At 42.9% G+C, this 20,000-nt stretch overlaps 4 protein-coding genes across 11 annotated transcripts in view; 1 reads left to right on the forward strand and 3 right to left on the reverse strand.

Annotated features, from left to right (window-relative positions):
- Positions 1-5,162, reverse strand: part of sugct (succinyl-CoA:glutarate-CoA transferase) — a 26,022-nt gene extending 20,860 nt beyond the window's left edge. The window contains 10 exon segments of the mRNA XM_063912251.1: positions 1,453-1,548; positions 2,173-2,214; positions 2,216-2,317; positions 2,439-2,530; positions 3,192-3,312; positions 3,547-3,597; positions 3,673-3,758; positions 4,258-4,331; positions 4,423-4,471; positions 4,942-5,162. Coding sequence (XP_063768321.1) covers positions 1,453-1,548; positions 2,173-2,214; positions 2,216-2,317; positions 2,439-2,530; positions 3,192-3,312; positions 3,547-3,597; positions 3,673-3,758; positions 4,258-4,331; positions 4,423-4,471; positions 4,942-5,074 — 846 coding nt within the window. The 5' untranslated portion in view covers positions 5,075-5,162.
- Positions 5,163-6,234: 1,072 nt separating this feature from the next.
- Positions 6,235-8,161, forward strand: crygn2 (crystallin, gamma N2). The gene is made up of 5 exons (XM_063873775.1): positions 6,235-6,310; positions 6,836-6,927; positions 7,362-7,518; positions 7,622-7,767; positions 7,945-8,161. Exons 1-5 carry the CDS (start codon positions 6,290-6,292, stop codon positions 8,078-8,080), a joined length of 552 nt encoding a protein of 183 aa, XP_063729845.1. The 5' UTR covers positions 6,235-6,289; the 3' UTR covers positions 8,081-8,161.
- Positions 8,162-9,038: 877 nt separating this feature from the next.
- On the reverse strand, positions 9,039-17,493 carry nub1 (negative regulator of ubiquitin-like proteins 1). Of its 7 annotated transcripts, XM_063873805.1 has the most exons (15): positions 17,332-17,493; positions 16,398-16,519; positions 15,443-15,610; positions 14,528-14,592; positions 14,389-14,453; positions 14,124-14,291; positions 13,963-14,048; positions 13,769-13,875; positions 11,135-11,321; positions 10,840-10,947; positions 10,609-10,761; positions 10,342-10,488; positions 10,178-10,255; positions 9,766-9,955; positions 9,039-9,607 (listed from the first exon to the last, which is right to left on the reverse strand). In XM_063873805.1, the coding sequence occupies exons 2-15, from the start codon at positions 16,512-16,514 to the stop codon at positions 9,471-9,473; spliced, it is 1,776 nt and encodes a 591-aa protein (XP_063729875.1). In that variant the 5' UTR covers positions 16,515-16,519; positions 17,332-17,493; the 3' UTR covers positions 9,039-9,470. The 7 variants fall into 7 exon arrangements, with proteins under 7 accessions (XP_063729875.1, XP_063729872.1, XP_063729874.1 ...); XM_063873802.1 differs by having other exon boundaries at positions 13,769-14,048; XM_063873804.1 differs by having other exon boundaries at positions 11,135-11,318; positions 13,963-14,291.
- A 1,056-nt stretch (positions 17,494-18,549) lies between these two features.
- The window catches only part of LOC134858184 (uncharacterized), a 2,878-nt gene continuing 1,427 nt past the window's right edge, over positions 18,550-20,000 (reverse strand). For both annotated transcript variants that reach the window (XM_063874101.1, XM_063874102.1), the window contains one exon: positions 18,550-19,683. In XM_063874101.1, the coding sequence (XP_063730171.1) occupies positions 19,326-19,683 (358 nt within the window). In that variant the 3' untranslated portion in view covers positions 18,550-19,325. The remainder of the gene's footprint in view (positions 19,684-20,000) is intronic.

Raw genomic sequence — 20,000 nt, forward strand, 5'->3', positions numbered from 1 at the left:
ATATGTTGGAAAAATGTGAAATATTTAGACCACAATGGTCAGAATTATTTGAGAAAACGTTATAGAAATAAAACAAAGTGAGTCAAATAAACTCCTTCATGTTCTGGAAGTTTTATCTAACTGTTAAACTTTTCCTCTCTGACTGCTCGTCTCAGAGAGTTGAACTTTGTAACCTTCTTCCTCTCCATCGTCTTCCTCACCGCAGCGCAGCGGCGATGACTTTTAACCGAACAACAACAGTCTGGTTTCTCTCTGAACACAGCGGGGCGCAGCGCGGCATTTTGGGAAATGCGGTTCACACATGGATAAGATCTGAGCGGCGGACAATACAACAAGAGGCGACGACCACAAGAAAGGAGTGTGTGTGTGTGTGTGTGTGTGTGTGTGTGTGTGTGTGTGTGTGTGTGTGTGTGTGTGTGTGTGTGTGTGTGTGTGTGTGTGCGCGTGCGTGTGTGTCTCAGTATCTCAGTTCCCTGAAGCAGACCGAATAAAAAATAGATTTGAATTTGTTATTCTTTTATTCTATTTGGTTTTTTACTGTTATTGCAGTTACTATTTTATTGTTTGATTTGAATTATCTCTACATTTGATTTATTATTCTATTGTTTCATTTGATTTATTTTAATGTTTGTTTTATTTTATATACATATTTGAAAGTTATCTCCCTGCACTGCGTTTTCTGTTTGGTTTACTTCACGTTCCTTCCCCATGCTCTTATTTTGAAAGGTTGATCAGCCACCCCTGTGTGCGGTGTGTTTGTGTCTCATGCAGAAAAAAGATAACTCACGTTTTAACGAGACCACGAAGCAGCGAGAGAGGAGAGAAGCACGTTTAGGGTGTTCTGCTTTTAATAAGAATTCAAAAAGACGCAGCAGAGAATGTAATGGCTTCTGAAACACAAAACGAGCCGATAAAATGTCAAATATCCGATCAAATTAGTGGATTTCTTCGTGTAAAACACTGCTCTGGCGTGAATAAATGTAAGACTGCGTACAGATTTACGGGGAGATAATGAACAGGAAATGGTTTCCATACAGGAACCAGTAAACCATGCAGTGACAGTAATGGCCTCTAATTGTTTGATAATTATCGCTCAGACTTTTCTTTTATTCCCCCAACTCTGACATCAGTTTCCATCTCAGATTAAACAGAAACATGTTGATTCCTCTTCATTGTTGTTGTTGATTCATACAGCTGTTAGTTTCCAATCCCTGCGCCTCGTTACCTCAAATCAAAAGCTATTTTATTTCATGCTACCTGATAAAGAGAGTTAATATTCCTGTGTAGGAACTGTGTGTTATGGTGGTGCATTCAAGTTTCCCCTGATAAAGTAGGATTTATATTCCTGTGTATAAACTGTGTGTTTAGAAATGGTGCGTTCAGGTTCCTGGTAAAGAAGGATTAGTATTCCTGTGTTGAAGATGTGTGTGTAGCAGTGGTGCCTTAAGGTACCTGGTAGGGGACGATGCTCTGGTGGGCCGTCCCCCAGCGTTTCGCCTCCTGTCCGGCGTTCAGGAAGTTTGCTGCGATGTGACTCAGACAGGAAACCTGGGGGATGGGGGGGGGCGCAGTGTTAGACCTGAGAGAGGGGGGGTGTTAACCTGAGCTGTCATCATGCTGCTGCTGAACAAGCTGCAAAAACCTGAGGTGGAGCCGTCACACACACCTCGTTACACACACACGTATAACATGTTGTAAGACCTGTAAAGAGGGGGGGGGGCTGCAGAATCTGTTGAGTGTTTCCCAGGATGCACGATGATGATCACTTTAAGATGTGAAATCTCAATAGTTGGGGCTCATCTCCAATCTGAATATTGATCAAAGGTTTTACTAAACTGGACAAGTTTACTGCTAAGAGTCCAGGCGAGTGTTAATATGTTGACTAAAAGGTCAATTTGACCCTGTCTTTTGGGGGTCTCGCTCTCTGTGATCGCCTCTCGGGCTGCGACGCATTAAATACCCCCCCATGTCCCAGGGTGTATTGCCGTGACTGCAGAGGAACAATGAGCCTCAGAGCTTCAACCATCAGTCGGACATCCGTGTGGTTTCTCAGTAAGAAACTCAATAAAGGACGAGTCCAAACATGTTCAGTGGTGAAAGGTACACACACACACACACACACACACACACACACACACACACACACACACACACACACACACACACAGTTACCTGTGAGGACAGCAGGTTGCAGTCGATGTGCGCCCCCCCCCCCCGTCCTCTCTCTCTGCAGCAGGGCGGCCAGGACGGCTCCGTGAGCGTACAGCCCAGTGGCCAGATCCGTCATTGCCACGCCGGGACGCACCGGACCCCCGTCCTGTAGCAGCAATGCATCATGGGAGGAGAAGGGGGGTTTTAAAAACCGGTGTGTGTCGGATTTTAAGTCGTCTACAGGAAGTAGTTTTATTGTGAAAGGTACGGGATATGTTTTATCTAACCTCGGGTCCCGTGATGTGCATCATCCCCGACACGGCCGAGGCGATGGAGTCATAACCCGGAGACTGAGAGAGGGGACCAGTCTGCCCATAACCTGACACACACACACACACACACACACACACACACACACACACACACACACACACACACACACACACACACACACACACACACACACACACACACACACACACACACACACACACACACACACACACACACACACACACACACACACACACACACACACACGGTTGAAGGAGACCCTGTGTTCGTCCTCCTGACTACTTCATTTGATGGTGTTTTATTATCAGCTTTACAAGCTGAGTATGTAATCAGACTACAGTTACATCTCTAAAATTGGGGATCACTAGCAGGATTACAGTGTTAGTAAAAATCTAAAACGAGCATTTGTTGTAAAAGGATCAGATTTTAGATTTTTTTACTTGTATTTAATTATACTTCATCAATCCAATGCTTGTCACTTGGTATTGAACAGTTAAATACAATTTAATTGATCTATTTCTCTAAATCTGTTATCTGACTGTTACACCAATAAATCAGTGTGAGGGTCTCCTGTCTATTCTCTGGAGAACAGCTCTCTCTGGTGGCCAATACTGAACACTGCAGCTGTGGATAATTAAATACCGATGCAAACACAGCTGTGGATGTTAATTAGGTGATTGAACTTTTTATAAACCAGTTCAAGAATCAGTGTGTATGTAATAAGATGATGTAATGTGTGTTGGAACCTGAGATGGAGCAGTACACCAGGCGAGGGTTCACTCTGATCAGCTGATCGAATCCCAAACCCAAGGAAGAGAGTTTCCCCGGGAGGAAGTTCTCCATCAACACGTCACACACTGCTGCCAGCTGCACACACACACACACACAACACACACACAACACACACACAACACACACACACACACACACACACACACACACACACACACACACACACACACACACACACACACACACAATAGGAAATTATTTATAATATACATATATTTTTTAATTGTACGTTTTATTTATTTTTATTTAAAATATTATTATATATTTTTTTAAATGTAGTATTTTAATTATAGTTTAATGTTAAATTACCTCCTTGATGACGCTCGCTCCCTGGGGGTGTTTCATGTCGACACAGATACTCTGAAACATCAAAACACTGCATTTATTACATTAAATTTAAATATAATAAATGTGTATAAACATATGAAGTGGTACCTTCTTGTTCCTGTTGATGCTCAGGAAATATGCGCTCTCTGCGCCAACAAATGGGGGCCCCCAGGATCTGGTGTCGTCCCCCGCACCTAGACACAAACTACATTACCCACAATGCTTTGCACATAGGTTGGTTGGTTGGTTGGTAGGTTGGTTGGTAGGTTGGTTGGTTGGTTGGTTGGTTGGTTGGTAGGTTGGTTGGTTGGTAGGTAGGTAGGTAGGTAGGTAGGTAGGTAGGTAGGTAGTAGGTAGGTAGGTAGGTAGGTAGGTAGGTAGGTAGGTAGGTAGGTAGGTAGGTAGGTAGGTAGGTAGGTAGGTAGGTAGGTAGGTAGGTAGGTAGGTAGGTTGGTAGGTAGGTAGGTTGGTTGGTAGGTAGGTTGGTAGGTAGGTAGGTAGGTAGGTTGGTAGGTAGGTAGGTAGGTAGGTAGGTTGGTAGGTAGGTAGGTAGGTAGGTTGGTTGGTAGGTAGGTTGGTAGGTAGGTAGGTAGGTAGGTAGGTAGGTAGGTAGGTAGGTAGGTAGGTAGGTGTACAGATGTGCAGATGCGCAGCTGTTGTGCAAATTGTTGAAGAAAAGCCTGAGAACCTCACCTGGTCGCTCCACTTTGATCACCTCGGCCCCCAGGTCCCCCAGAATCATGGTGGCAAAGGGCCCAGCCAGAACTCTGCAGAAAATACATTTAAATGTCATTTTATTTCAATTAAATGTCAATTTTACGCATGGAATCTGGGTGTTACTGCAGATTTCAGACTCACCTGGTGAGGTCCAACACTCGGACCCCGTGCAGCGGGGCCACGCCTCCTCCTTGGGATCAGAGAAACACATTAATCTGCACAAAGTAGCCCCCCCCTTTTGCCTTGATGACAGCTTGGCTTCTCTCGATCTGCTTCATGAGGGACTCAAAAATCACTTTAATTGACCTATTATGTAATTATCTCTTTTCACTACAGCCCAAAGTGAGATCACGCTGTGTTTACATTGTTATTGGAGTTATACTTCCTTAAATGTTTAGTGTTTTGTTTTTATTTGTAGGTGTTCTTTAAAAGTAGTGTAGTTCTTTTCGTACATGTGTTCTTTTTCAAAGTTTAATGTTTTCTATTTTTGTTTAGTTTTTCATATTTTATTATATATGTTTTGTGTTTAAGATTTTTTTTAAATGATTTACTAAATGTGTTTTATTTTGTTTTTAAATGCTTTTTACTACATAACTTTTCTCACCTCTGATTGGAGGCTAACATTAGCCCGTTAGCTTAGCATTAGCTCATGTTAAATACCTGTTTCTGAGTGTGAGAGCCGCCGTCCTTTCACCGGATCTCTCACTGGAGGACCCCCCGGTGTCTGTGGAGCTAAACCCCGCAGACAGAGGGCCGATAATCGGCCTTTAAACAGTCTGACAGCGGCCGACATATTCCAACTGTTAGCATCAAGTTAGCATCAAGTTAGAATCACAGAAACAGATTTTCCGGGCCGCGCTTTCAAAATAAGAGTCCGGAAAAGCACGAGACGTCATGGTTTTAAAAAAATTAATAAATCTAGTTTTTTTTTCAATTACACAAAGGGGACATTTAGGTATAACAAATTAGGACAAAAATAACAATCCTTTCCTGCAGGTTGAAAAGTATTTTTACGCCCAAAATACTTAAGAAGAAATGAACAGAAACAGGCCACCTGGGTCGCGCTTTCACAATAAGAGTCCGGAGAATCACATGATGTCATCATGTTTGCATAACTTTAGCTTTTGGTGTCTCGTGTTATTGATTAACATTTCATTTGGACACAGAGTTTATATTTGTTCATTATAAAGGGATATTTAGGCCTTTTGAATTACATTTATTTATTGTTTTACTCTAGTAAATGTAATGTAGTCCAAATAAATGAGGGGGTATTTTTAATAAAGGCAAAGTAAAAGCAGAATAGTGATGTAAACACACAAAGCCAAATATAAAACAGACAGGACATTAATTCATGATAAACCCTTATCTTAAACATTGTTCAAAGTAAAGTTGTATAAAAAATGTAAATGCTGCCAGATATGTCAACATATTTAACTATTTTTAAGAATGAATTGTATACAAAATAATGTTTAAAAACTTTAAAAGATAATGATAAATAAGGTTTGACAATTCTTTATTTAATGTGTTTAACCCATGGCAGAGGAAGCTACTAAATGTATATGAAGCCTATTTTCTAACATAATTTAGCTTCTTTTGTCGATTTATTTCTTTAGATTTGTTGATAAAAATCAGAGGTTTCTCAAATAAATACCTAAAATAAAGAATGCGTCCTCTGTGTCTCTATAGCATGTGAAATATCACTGACCCTGCAAAGCTCAGGACAAGCACTTTCTAACACACACACGCACACACACACACACACACACACACACACACACACACACACACACACACACACACACACACACACACACACACACACACACACACAGCAGCATCAGCACACCCTCAGGATGAAGGGAAAGCGCCGACTCTGCAGAAACCTGTAGATCCTCCTTTTGTCTCTGGCAGGGGCCCCGCCCCGCCGCCCTGGACCCCCGGCAGTATAAATTGTACGGTCCAACTTTCTCTCTGTTACACTGTGTGTGTGGTAGAGGGAAAGGAAAACATGTCTCAATACTCTGGAAAGGTGAGTCTCACACACACACACACACACACACACACACACACACACACACACACACACACACACACACACACACACACACACACACAGATGCAGGTTAGAAATACAGGCAAATTAATGTATTAAAAATATGGAAACATGCTCTTTAAATGTACAGATATATGTTTTCAAAATGTGCAGGATAACTAGTTCAATTGTGCAAAAACGTTTAAAAATAGTGTCTAAAATGTCTAAAAAAAATACAATTTAAAATGTGTTAAAAATCTTGTTAAAGTAAAGCAGGGATATTCCTTAAGTTGTGCAGATTTAGGCAACTTTTTGGAAGATACATTTTAGAGGGTCTGGATGCAGAATGACTTCTAGATTACCAGGTGTTTACTCCCCGCCTCACCTGCTTTAAACGATGATAGCTCTTGATTTTTAAAAGGAGTTTGGTGTGATGTACTCCCAGTTCCTCCTGCTGGTTTTCAGCATCATTTAAATAGATTTGACCAAGCAGGTTTTTGTATTTCTCTGTGTTGTTTTCAGATCACCTTCTACGAGGGTAAATGCTTCACCGGCAGGAAGCTGGAGGTCCGTGGAGACTGTGACAACTTCCAGGACCGCGGCTTCATGAACAGGTGAGGAAAATAAAAAGGAATATTTTATGTCTTTCTAAAAAAAGGTAAAATGTTTATGTATTACCACAAAAGAATAAAAAAAAGATTGAATATTTTAGAAAATCATTTTAAAATGTTTGAATATTTTTGGGTGAGAAAAACAGAAAATATTTTTGACTTTTAATACATTTTCTTTTTGAATAAAAGATTTAATATATTTAATTATAAGGAATATTTTCACTTTCAAGAGACGGATTATTTTGGGGGGAAATCGTTTAAATATTACCATAAAAAAGATTAAAGATTGAATAATTAAAAAGCTGTTACATTTTCTGATGAGAACGTGGAAATTAAATAGATTTAGCTGCATTTTAATCCACTTTCTTCCATGACTACACTTCCTTTATTTAACATAAATAAAATACATTGTTCCTGATTTTTCTTTGCGTTTCCAGGGTGAACTCCATCCGTGTGGAGAGTGGCGCCTGGATCTGCTTCGACCATCCCGACTTCAAGGGCCAGCAGTACATCCTGGAGCATGGCGAGTACCCCGAGTTCCAGAGGTGGAACTCCCACAACGACCACATGGGCTCCTGCAAGCCCGTCCGCATGGTATACATACCTAATAACCAATATATTGTCCACCTGGCTTGAGGAAGATTTTCAGGATTCCTGGAGAATTGTATTTAATATTTATATGTTTTATGTTCTGCAGCACGGAGAGCATTACCGCATCGAGCTGTTCGAGGCCTGTAACTTCTCCGGTCAGTGCGTGGAGATCTGCGACGACGTTCCCTTCCTGCAGAGCCGCGGCTTCAGCAAGAGCTGCATCAACTCCCTGAAGGTGTACGGAGACGGAGCGTGAGTACACACACACACACACACACACACACACACACACACACACACACACACACACACACACACACACACACACACACACACACACACACACACACACACACACTTGTAAAATAAAATAGCCCTTTAATAGTTTAGAGATGTGAGTATTGACCCGGTCTCTGTGTCTCTGTGCAGCTGGGTGATGTACGAGGAGCCCAACTTCCGCGGCAGGATGTACATCGTGGAGCGCGGAGACTACTGCAGCCACAACGAGTGGCAGGCCCAGAACCCCAACATCCAGTCCATCCGCAGGGTCGCCAACTACTTCTAACCCGGGACCCTCCCCACACCTTGTAACACTGTAATCATGTACAATAAATACCAACGATAAGAAAACACGTTTTTTATCAAACCCTCTGTGTGTGTGTTGTTTTGTGCGGCAGCGGTGAGTCAGTTTGAGGATGCACTGAACTATATTTCTGAGGTGGAGAGAAGGACACCGATTGGGAAATTTGAGTTGGTGAAAAACAGATTATATTGGGAGACTTTACAGGCAAAATTAATTGGTTTTCTGCAGACTGTTTCCCACGCTGGGTGCAGCAGTGTGGTCTTTCCTTGCTTTGAAAGCACAGACATAGTTTGAGTGCAAATTGTTCTCATTTTTAGGGTATCTTAGTATTTAGTGTGACAGAGAACAGGGATTTTAACCTCTGCAGACCCTTTACATGCACTAACACCTATAGAACTACAGGAGAGGGAACACACACACACGCAGCTCACAGTCTACGGTTTCTTTCCAGTATGTAAGAGTTAAACGTCCATCAAAAAATATTGCAACCGTTCAGTTTTTCCCTGTAAATTTACCACTTAAACGTGTTTATTTCATTCTTGTTAAATGTACTAAATGTACCAATTTAATCTCAGAGCATTGAGGAATTATTTCTTGGAAATTAGTCCTGTAGTTTACAACTTAAATATCGGAGACATTTGAGATTATTTTCTTATAAATTTAACAATTAACTTAAAAATTCATGTTTTTTAGACGTGCATTTTGAACTCTCGATGCCCAAAAGTTGCAAAACAAAATAAATAAGCATGAATTGAAGTTATAATTTACTTTTTGAGATGGTTCTGATGGACTTCAGTGCCTTTAATTAAGTGGGTAGTTTATCAGTGTGTTGTAAAAACAGTTCAATTGAAATTCAGCGACTGCACCGCATTGAAAATAAATAAAAGTATAAAATGTAACGTCTATTCAAAACAACATATCAATATAATCAGAGACGAAAAAACCTTATTTTTCTTTATTTTTTCCCTTCAACATAAACATGGAATTATTAAATACAACAATATTTAATTTTCACAAAACGCTGCAACGTCAAGAACATAAAACTCACTTATTGTCGTCAAAACAACAACAAACATTTTCCTGAACACAACAAAAATCACTTCAAGCAGCTTTAGTCATAAAAAAATATAATCACGAGAAAAAGTGCCGAATAATTATAAATATAGTGTGAACGTTTCAGTTTCAAACTAAAAAATATGGCTTTAACTTTGCAGAATTAGTGCTGAAAATAAACTAAAGTGTGATTTTATAAAGAATACATCTCACTACTTCTGCAGCTTTGGCACTCAAACAACAGTTATTGCTTCAAGTGTGTGTGTGTGTGTGTGTGTGTGTGTGTGTGTGTGTGTGTGTGTGTGTGTGTGTGTTTCTGTCAGACGGTGTGTGTGCAGCTCAGGTATCTCTTCATGGTCTGGATCAGCTCGTTCTCCTCCTCCAGCGTCAGGTCCAGGTAGTCCTCCTCGTGCCGGGACAGATCCTGCAAGACCTCGCTCACCAGCTCGCTGTCCGCTGGGAGACAGAAAGGTTTGTTATTGTTTACTAATAAACAGTATTGTGCTCTGAGAGGAAAACAACCAACACATTCTGATAATAGGTTCGGCTGAGAAAGAGTCACTAAATGCGGCTTTTTATTCTAGATTTCATTTTGAGGAGGAGGGTTTTATTACCTGTGGAGCTGGAGGAGTTGCTGGGCTCCTCCTCCTCAGAGGGGGAGGATGAGGTGGAGGGGGGAGACAGCACTTCGGGGGGGAGTACGCCCTGGTTGTCGAGCAGCAGCTGAGTCGCCGCCTGGACGTCCCCCCCCGTCATGGCGAGAGCCGTCTCAGAGGCGCTCCTCTCAAAGCCCATGTACAGCAGCTGCAGGGAGACAGAGTTAGAGCCCGGCCTCCTATTGGCTAGCGTGCGTTATAGACTAGGGGGCGGGACATCTCTAAGCTGGTTGACCAATCACAACAGAGCACTGGTTTCAGACAGAAGCTCAACAGAGGTGCAGGATGAGGAAAATAAAGAGCTTTCTGAACATTAGAGCATGGAGACATGTCCTACAGAGACACCACACACTGATCCAGGTGAGTTTACCTGGTCCACCCCCTCTGGACTCAGTCCCCCCTCTGTGTTGTTGTTGTTGTTCTCTGCAGCCTTGGAGTCCAGCAGGATCTGAACACAGGAAAGAGATGTTTTGATTCCCACTTCTTTGTGCATCTTCCTCCCGTAATGAAGATGAGACAGGTGTGTCTGCTCACCTGGTACGCAGCGTCCACGTCTCCGTCAGTCAGCTGCAGTGCCCGGGAGGCGTCTCTGCGGGAGAAGCCGAGCTCCGTCAGCGTGGAGACGCCCTCCGACCTCCGGCGCCTCTTCTGACGCTCCCGCTGCTGCAGATCCTCTCGCTCCTAAACACACACACACACACACATACACACACACACACACACACTGGATCATTTAGATAACACCCCTACTGTGTGTGTGTGTGTGTGTGTGTGTGTGTGTGTGTGTGTGTGTGTGTGTACCTGTCTCTGGTTGGTGATGTGTGTGACGGCCTCCTGCAGGTCTCCCTGCGTCGCTCTCAGTCCGAGTCGAGCTTCCCGGTCAGTGAAGCCCAGAGAGACAAGCTGAGACATCTTCTCCGAGTCCAGAGAGAGACGGCCGGACAGAACCTCCACCTGACGGGAGAACCGGCCCAGAACAAAATCAAATATAAACAAACAAAGCATACTTTATATTTAGAGAGACAGACGCACCTTGGAGAGCTGCTGTCGAGCCTGAGCGTCGTTTCCTTCCAGATAGGAGAGGAGACTCTGCAGGAGGTAGAGCCGGAGGAACAGCACCTCCTCTCTGCCAGAGTTCCCCTGAACACACACACACACACACACACACACACACACACACACACACACACACACACACACACACACACACACACACACACACACACACACACACACACACACACACACACACACACACACACACACACACAGGTTAGTAATCAGACAGCATTGAGTGTGTGTTTTGTCTGGTGGAGGCGTCCCTCACCTTGATCATGCGCAGCCTCTGCTGCTGCTCCCCATAGCACCGCAGGAAGCAGTCCTCGGCCCTCTGCAGGCGCAGCTTCCCGTCCTCCAGGCAGGACAGCGCCTCCAGGGCCCGGTAGCACCACACGATGTCCAGCTGCAGCACGGCGAAGTTATCCACCGAGGAGAGCAGCTCCGAGCCACACCTACTGCATGAAACAGGAGAACACAGGTGAACACAGAGGAGAACACAGAGGAGAACACAGAGGAGAACACAGGAGAACACAAAGGAGAACACAGAGGACAACACACAGGAGAATACAGAAGAGAACACACAGAACAACACACAGGAGAACACACAGGGGAACACAGGAGAACACACAGGGGAACACACAGGGGAACACAAGAGAACACACAGGAGAACACAAGAGAACATATAGGAGAACACACAGGAGAACACACAGGGGAACACAGGAGAACACAGGAGAACACACAGGGGAACACACAGGGGAACACACAGGGGAACACACAGGGGAACACACAGGGGAACACAGGAGAACACACAGGGGAACACAGAGGACAACACACAGGAGAACACAGAGGACAACACACAGGAGAACACACAGGGGAACACACAGGGGAACACACAGGGGAACACACAGGGGAACACACAGGGGAACACAGGAGAACACAAAGGAGAACACAGAGGACAACACAGAGGACAACACACAGGAGAACACACAGGGGAACACACAGGGGAACACACAGGGGAACACACAGGGGAACGCAGGAGAACACAGAGGAGAATACAAGATAACACACAGGGGAACACACAGGAGAACATATAGGAGAACACACAGGAGAACACAGGAGAACACACAGGGGAACACAGGAGAACACAAAGGAGAACACAGAGGACAACACACAGAACAACACACAGGAGAACACACAGGGGAACACAGGAGAACACACAGGGGAACACACAGGGGAACACAAGAGAACACACAGGAGAACACACAGGGGAACACAAGAGAACATATAGGAGAACACACAGGAGAACACACAGGGGAACACAGGAGAACACAGGAGAACACACAGGGGAACACAGGAGAACACACAGGGGAACACACAGGGGAACACACAGGGGAACACAGGAGAACACAAAGGAGAACACAGAGGACAACACACAGGAGAACACACAGGGGAACACAGGAGAACACACAGGGGAACACACAGGGGAACACACAGGGGAACACACAGGGGAACACACAGGGGAACACACAGGGGAACGCAGGAGAACACAGAGGAGAATACAAGATAACACACAGGGGAACACACAGGAGAACACACAGGGGAACACACAGGAGAACACAGGAGAACACACAGGGGAACACACAGGGGAACACAGGAGAACACACAGGGGAACACACAGGGGAACACAGGAGAACACAGGAGAACACAGAGGAGAATACAAGATAACACACAGGAGAACACACAGGAGAACACACAGGAGAACACAGGAGAACACACAGGAGAACACAGGGGAATACAGGAGAACACACAGAACAACACACAGGGGAACACACAGGGGAACACAGGAGAACATATAGGAGAACACACAGGAGAACACAAGAGAACATATAGGAGAAACACACAGGAGAACACACAGGGGAACACACAGGGGAACATATAGGAGAACACACAGGAGAACACACAGGGGAACACAGGGGAACACAGGAGAACACATAGGGGAACACACAGGGGAACACAGGAGAACACATAGGGGAACACACAGGAGAACACAGGAGAACATATAGGAGAACACACAGGAGAACACACAGGGGAACACAGGGGAACACAGGAGAACACATAGGGGAACACACAGGAGAACACACAGGGGAACACACAGGGGAACACAGGAGAACATATAGGAGAACACACAGGAGAACACAGGAGAACACACAGGGGAACACACAGGAGAACACAGGAGAACACAGGAGAACACACAGGAGAACACACAGGAGAACACAGGAGAACACACAGGGGAACACACAGGAGAACACAGGAGAACACACAGGAGAACATATAGGAGAACACACAGGAGAACACACAGGGGAACACAGGAGAACACATAGGGGAACACAGGAGAACATATAGAAGAATACACAGGAGAACACACAGGGGAACACAGGAGAACACACAGGGGAACACAGGAGAACACAGGAGAACATATAGGAGAACACACAGGAGAACACAGGAGAACACACAGGGGAACACAGGAGAACACACAGGGGAACACACAGGGGAACACAGGAGAACACACAGGGGAACACAGGAGAACATATAGGAGAACACACAGGAGAACACAGGAGAACACACAGGGGAACACAGGAGAACACACAGGGGAACACACAGGGGAACACAGGAGAACATATAGGAGAACACACAGGGGAACACACAGGGGAACACAGGAGAACACAGAGGAGAATACAGAGGAGAACACAGGAGAACACAGAGGAGAACACAGGAGAACACACAGGAGAACACACAGGAGAACACACAGGAGAACACAGGAGAACACAGAGGAGAACACAGCTCCTCCTCCTCCTCCTCCTCCTCCTCCCCCCCGGTGTTCTGGAGAGTTCTGGGTCGGTACCTGAACTGCTGGTCGGCCTGCAGCAGATGGCACAGAGCGTTATCAAACTGCTTCTTCTTCATCAGAGCGCGCCCCTTCTCATGGAAACCCATCGCCAGGATCAGAGCCTGACACACACACGCACGCACACACACACACAGTCCATCATTGTATTTGATTATAAACATCATAGTGTGTGTGTGAAGTGTGTGTACCTTTTTCTCCTGGTGAGGGATGTTCAGAGGGTTTCCTCTCTGGTCGGCAATCTCCAGGAACGGAGACAGTGTGTCCTCACTGCCGTCTGACACAAACACACACACACGTTTACATGTCTGTGAGTGTGAGTGTGTGTGAGTGTGAGTTTGAGTGTGTGCACCTCTCTCGGACAGGATCTGGAAGCCCTTCTCGGTCCTCTGCAGGCTCTCGCTCTGGCTCTGGTTCTTCTCCTCCTCCTCGCTCTGCTGCTGCTTCCACTCGGCGTCGCTCACCTTCAGCACCATCACCTTGCTGTGGTTCCTCACACCCTGCATGTCCAGCCGCTGGTCTGACACACACACACACACACACACACACACACACACACACACACTCTGAGCTTTCAGTCACATCAGGGAGGGGGGGTAAGTCAGCAGGGAGCTCACCTGCAGACAGAGTCTTCCCGTTGAGGATCAGTTTGATAAACTTCAAGCCGTACTCTTCTCCAATCCTGCAGGAACACACACACTTAACACACACTCATAGAGACATGGTGTGTGTGTGTGTGTGTGTGTGTGTGTGTACCTGTCCACCACTTCCTGTACCAACACGTCCAGCCTCGTCTCCAGGTAGTTCTTTGTCTTTGGATCCTGAATAAATGAATTTATTTAGTGGAAAAAAGACAGAAAAATAAACATGAAGTAATAATGAATGATAAAAGTAATTGTAATAATATAAATAATAATAATAATAATAATGATAATAATGATAATAATAATAATATAAATAATAATAATAATAATAATAATAATAATAATAATATAAATAATAATAATAATAATAATAATGATAATAATAATATAAATAATAATGATAATAATAATAATAATAATGATAATAATAATAATAATAATATAAATAATAATAATAATAATAATAATATAAATAATAATAATAATAATATAAATAATAATAATAATAATAATGATAATAATGATAATAATAATAATATAAATAATAATAATAATAATAATAATAATAATAATAATATAAATAATAATAATAATAATAATAATGATAATAATAATATAAATAATAATGATAATAATAATAATAATAATGATAATAATAATAATAATAATATAAATAATAATAATAATAATAATAATATAAATAATAATAATAATAATATAAATAATAATAATAATATAAATAATAATAATAACAATAATAATAATAATGTAAATATAAATATTATTATTATTATATAAATACATTAAAATTATATTTTTTTTTAATTAAATGTTTCATTTTCCTAAATGATTAATTTAATTATTCTTATATAATTATTACTGAAAATATGATATACATCATAAAGACACGTGGGTTATTTTTATACATAAAATGATGTTTATTTGTATCTGTTTCAGGTTTTCTCTGCAGATCTTTAATATGTATTTTATAAATATTTTAAGCAAATGTGTTGAGTGTATTTCTGACCTTCTTGGAGTCTCTGGGCAGCAGCAGCTCCACGGAGGCGACGCTCGTCTCTCTGAACGTCTGGTTTCCTCTCCACCGGTTCACCGCCTGCAGCCGGATCCCCTCCAGAGCAGAACCCACCTCCTGCACCCCCAAACACAGCGGGGGGGCGATCTGCTCTGCCAGGTCCTGACGGGACACACACATAGATATTAAAATAACAAATGCTGAGGGGAAACTGATTTGCAATTGACTTAAAAATATTAATTAATAAAATGATTAATCAACAAATTTTAATTATTAATTCAATATATTTAATAGCTGTTTTTAATTACATTTGTCATTTTCTAAGAACATGTGTAGCTGCAAAATAAATAAATATTACTATATATTTAATAGAAATTATAATAATTAATATGATTACATGTATTTGTTTTATTAATGCTTATAATTAATAATTTGATATTATTTATATTTTTGTTATTTCTTCTTTTATTGTATACACATATTATATTTTATCTTCTTATGTTTACACAATTTTTAAACAATTAAAATGGAGTAGAACAAATAAATTAAATGATGTTAAAACATTCTTTTACTATTTCAGTAAAAAATAAAGCCTTTAAATTATTTTAAATGATAATATTATAATAATATATGAATCATTTACAGCCCTTTTTATTTATATAAAAACACAGGTTTTATCTAATAATTAGATAATAAACACATTATTTAACATACTTTTCATAAATTCATAATTTACTTTAAAAATGCTTATAAATATTCCTATTTGTTTATTTCTGTCTTTGTATTTCTTGAGGGTTTCTAGTATTTGAATTCATGGTGCTTTGGACACATTTTACAATATGTATTTCTACATTTGGTATCAGTACTTTTCGGATTTGTAGTTCTTGTCCTGTTGATGTAGTTCTTGTAGTTCTTGTATTAGTTGTAGTTCTTTATTCAGTTCCTGTACCTGCATGTGTTTGGTTCCCGGCTGGTTGTCGTCCTCGGTGTACGGAGGAATCCACAGTTGGATCTTTTCCTGCTTCAGACGCTGCTTCAACTTCGCCTTCAGATTCTGATCCGCCATCGCTGCTGAGGAGGAGGAGGAGGAGCAAGAGGGACATGAGGAGGAAGAGCAACAGGGGGAGGAAGAGGACGATAAAACAATTTTCAAAATAAAAGACTTTCCAGGCAATATATTATACACTTTAGAAATATACTTTATTTATCCCAAACTTGGAACTTATTCAGTGTTTTCTATCAGTTAAATATATTTAAACGAAACAATCAGATATAAATATAATACAATAAATGATTTTCCAGCAGTGGCTCAGTCAGTAGGGGCTTGGACTGGGAATCGTAGGGTCGCCAGTTCACCTCCTATGCCCTGCTGTGGTGCCCTTCAGCAAGGCACCGGACACCTCCAATCCCCCCTCCCCATTGCTCCCTGGGCGCTGCACAATAGCTGCCCACTGCTCCCTAGTACTAGGATGGGTTAAATGCAGAGGACCAATTTCACTGTGTGTGCTCTGCTGTGTGCATGTGACAATAAAGAGGGTTTCATCCTCCCATTCTATCTCTATTGTATTTGTGAGTCTCTTCCTCTTCATTGTTGTTTAGTAACATTTAGCTAGCTAGAGAGTTAGCTGTCAACACTAACAACAGTCCTATCAAACAAAAGAGGCTACAGTACTGTACACGTGTGCTACCTGACATGAAGCTAAACATAAAGTTATATAAATGTATGATAATATTTAGCCTGAGTTACACAGTAAACCAGATGCTAACAGCTAGCATTGAGTTAGCTGTAAATGTGTCGCAGCTGTTAGCTACAAACAACTTGTTTACACTGATATATTCCTTAAATCTGCCAGAAAACGTTGTTAAATCTTTTTAGAAGTTACCTTGGTGTCACAGGACACGATGACACAGATCTCTGAGGTCTAAAATATGTTCGTTATCTGTTAAATTTGCGATAAATTAGCGTTAAATCGGCAGTTCTTCCGCAGCACGATGGTGTTGTTTTTGGTCACTGGGATGTTTTAGAGCGAAGAGGTCTCACTCTGAGCACGTTTCAGGAGACGGGAAACGTAACGTAAGGTCACGTAATGTTAAGGCAACAGAACGGCGTGACGTCAATGAAGAGCCGCTAAGATTCCTATGAATAGACGATCTTTGTTGGACTAGGAATAAAGTTGAGAGAACATTTTATTTAATTAATACAAATATAAAGTAAAGCAAATAAAATAAAACAAATTGATTAAATAAATAATATTCATGATAAGATTAAAAGAAAAGTGAAATTACATTAAAATTAAATCGAATAAGGCAAATTAAGTAGAATTAAGAAAAATAGGCCTAAATAAAAGTCAATTAAAATGCATTTAAATGTAAACAATAATGAAGAGACAACCCAGAGGAAAGATGTTAAAATAAAATAAGGTAATAAGGTAAGAACAATTTTTGATTTAATTTATTCTTTATTTTCGTTTTCACACATTTTTAATCAAGGCTAAAATTAATGCATATATTAAATGATATTTTCCTATAATTTAGTCCCTAATAATGTACGTGACCTACATTGTGTAAGTGTTATAAACAACAGTGTGTTTCCAAAATACAGAAACCCATTCAAAGCACAATTTAATAAATTACGGAGCTTTATTTTATTAGCTTTACATTTAAAGCCTTGGCTGCAAAATTGAGATTTGTATTGTGTTATGTCGTAATCAGGACTGTTTCTGGATGTGGCAATTAACGAGCAAGAAACTAAAGACTAAAGCTTGAAGAAAATCACTTTGCATGAAACAAATACTGAGATTTTTGATGCAACGTTACATTAATGAAGTATGTGAAATAAGCCAGCTGTGTGGAGGTGCATCTGTGTGGAGGTGCAGCTGTGTGGAGGTGCATCTGTGTGGAGGTGCAGCTGTGTGGAGGTGCAGCTGTGTGGAGGTGCATCTGTGTGGAGGTGCAGCTGTGTGGAGGTGCAGCTGTGTGGAGGTGCATCTGTGTGGAGGTGCAGCTGTGTGGAGGTGCATCTGTGTGGAGGTGCAGCTGTGTGGAGGTGCATCTGTGTGGAGGTGCAGCTGTGTGGAGGTGCAGCTGTGTGGAGGTGCATCTGTGTGGAGGTGCAGCTGTGTGGAGGTGCATCTGTGTGGAGGTGCATCTGTGTGGAGGTGCATCTGTGTGGAGGTGCAGCTGTGTGGAGCTGTGTGGAGGTGCAGCTGTGTGGAGCTGTGTGGAGGTGCAGCTGTGTGGAGATGTGTGGAGGTGCAGCTGTGTGGAGGTGCAGCTGTGTGCAGCTGTGTGGAGCTGTGTGGAGGTGCAGCTGTGTGGAGCTGTGTGGAGGTGCAGCTGTGTGGAGCTGTGTGGAGGTGCAGCTGTGTGGAGCTGTGTGGAGGTGCAGCTGTGTGGAGCTGTGTGGAGCTGTGTGGAGGTGCAGCTGTGTGGAGCTGTGTGGAGCTGTGTGGAGGTGCAGCTGTGTGGAGCTGTGTGGAGGTGCAGCTGTGTGGAGCTGTGTGGAGGTGCAGCTGTGTGGAGCTGTGTGCAGCTGTGTGGACGTGCAGCTGTGTGCAGCTGTGTGGAGCTGTGTGCAGCTGTGTGGAGCTGTGTGGAGGTGCAGCTGTGTGGAGCTGTGTGGAGCTGTGTGGAGCTGTGTGGAGGTGCAGCTGTGTGGAGCTGTGTGGAGGTGCAGCTGTGTGGAGCTGTGTGTAGTTGCAGCTGTGTGGAGGTGCAGCTGTGTGGAGCTGTGTGGAGGTGCAGCTGTGTGGAGCTGTGTGGAGCTGTGTGGAGGTGCAGCTGTGTGGAGCTGTGTGGAGCTGTGTGGAGGTGCAGCTGTGTGGAGCTGTGTGGAGCTGTGTGGAGCTGTGTGGAGGTGCAGCTGTGTGGAGATGCATCAGAAGGAGGCATACAGCCCCAGCCTGCGCGCCGCCTCAGAGATCCTGGGGGTTTTCCTGCTGGGGAATGGATGTTGGCCCCCTGTGGAGGAGCCCACTCCCCCCACACTGTATTGTCGGGTAAACCTGAGGGCCGGGGCGGGGGCCGACAGCCGCCTCTGCAGGACTCTGGGCCCCTGGTCCTCCGTCAGGCTGCAGGAGGTGCTGCTGATGGAGGAGGAGGAGGCTGTGGGAGGGGGGCAGCTCTCCATCTCTTCTTCTTCTCCTCTGCATTTTGGTTCTTCTTCGTTGGTGCAGCAGCAGGAGTCTGAGGAGAGCTTCCTGTTGTTGGACTCACAGGACGACGCAGAGGAGCGACTGAGAGAAACACAGAGAGCATCTCAAAGTCAGTCTGAGTCTGAGTGAGCTCTGCCGCTCAGCGGTCAGCCGGGGCTGTCACCCTCCAGCAAACAGAGCCCAGGAAGTGGAATTAGCTTTTATTTTTGTTTTATTTATGATCAGTTTTTAGTGGTTCTGCATCACATTTCAGTCATTTTGAATCTCTTTGTGGTCCTGTTATCTAATGTTGTCCATATTTATAGTAATTTTGCATCAATTTTGAGTCTTAAGACTATTCCTTATGCATGGTGTAATCCTCCAGTGAACAGAGGACCAGAGGAGGTTACATTTAATTC

Source organism: Eleginops maclovinus, chromosome 21 (genome assembly GCF_036324505.1).
Source record: "Eleginops maclovinus isolate JMC-PN-2008 ecotype Puerto Natales chromosome 21, JC_Emac_rtc_rv5, whole genome shotgun sequence".
NCBI classification, from domain to species: Eukaryota; Metazoa; Chordata; class Actinopteri; order Perciformes; family Eleginopidae; genus Eleginops; species Eleginops maclovinus.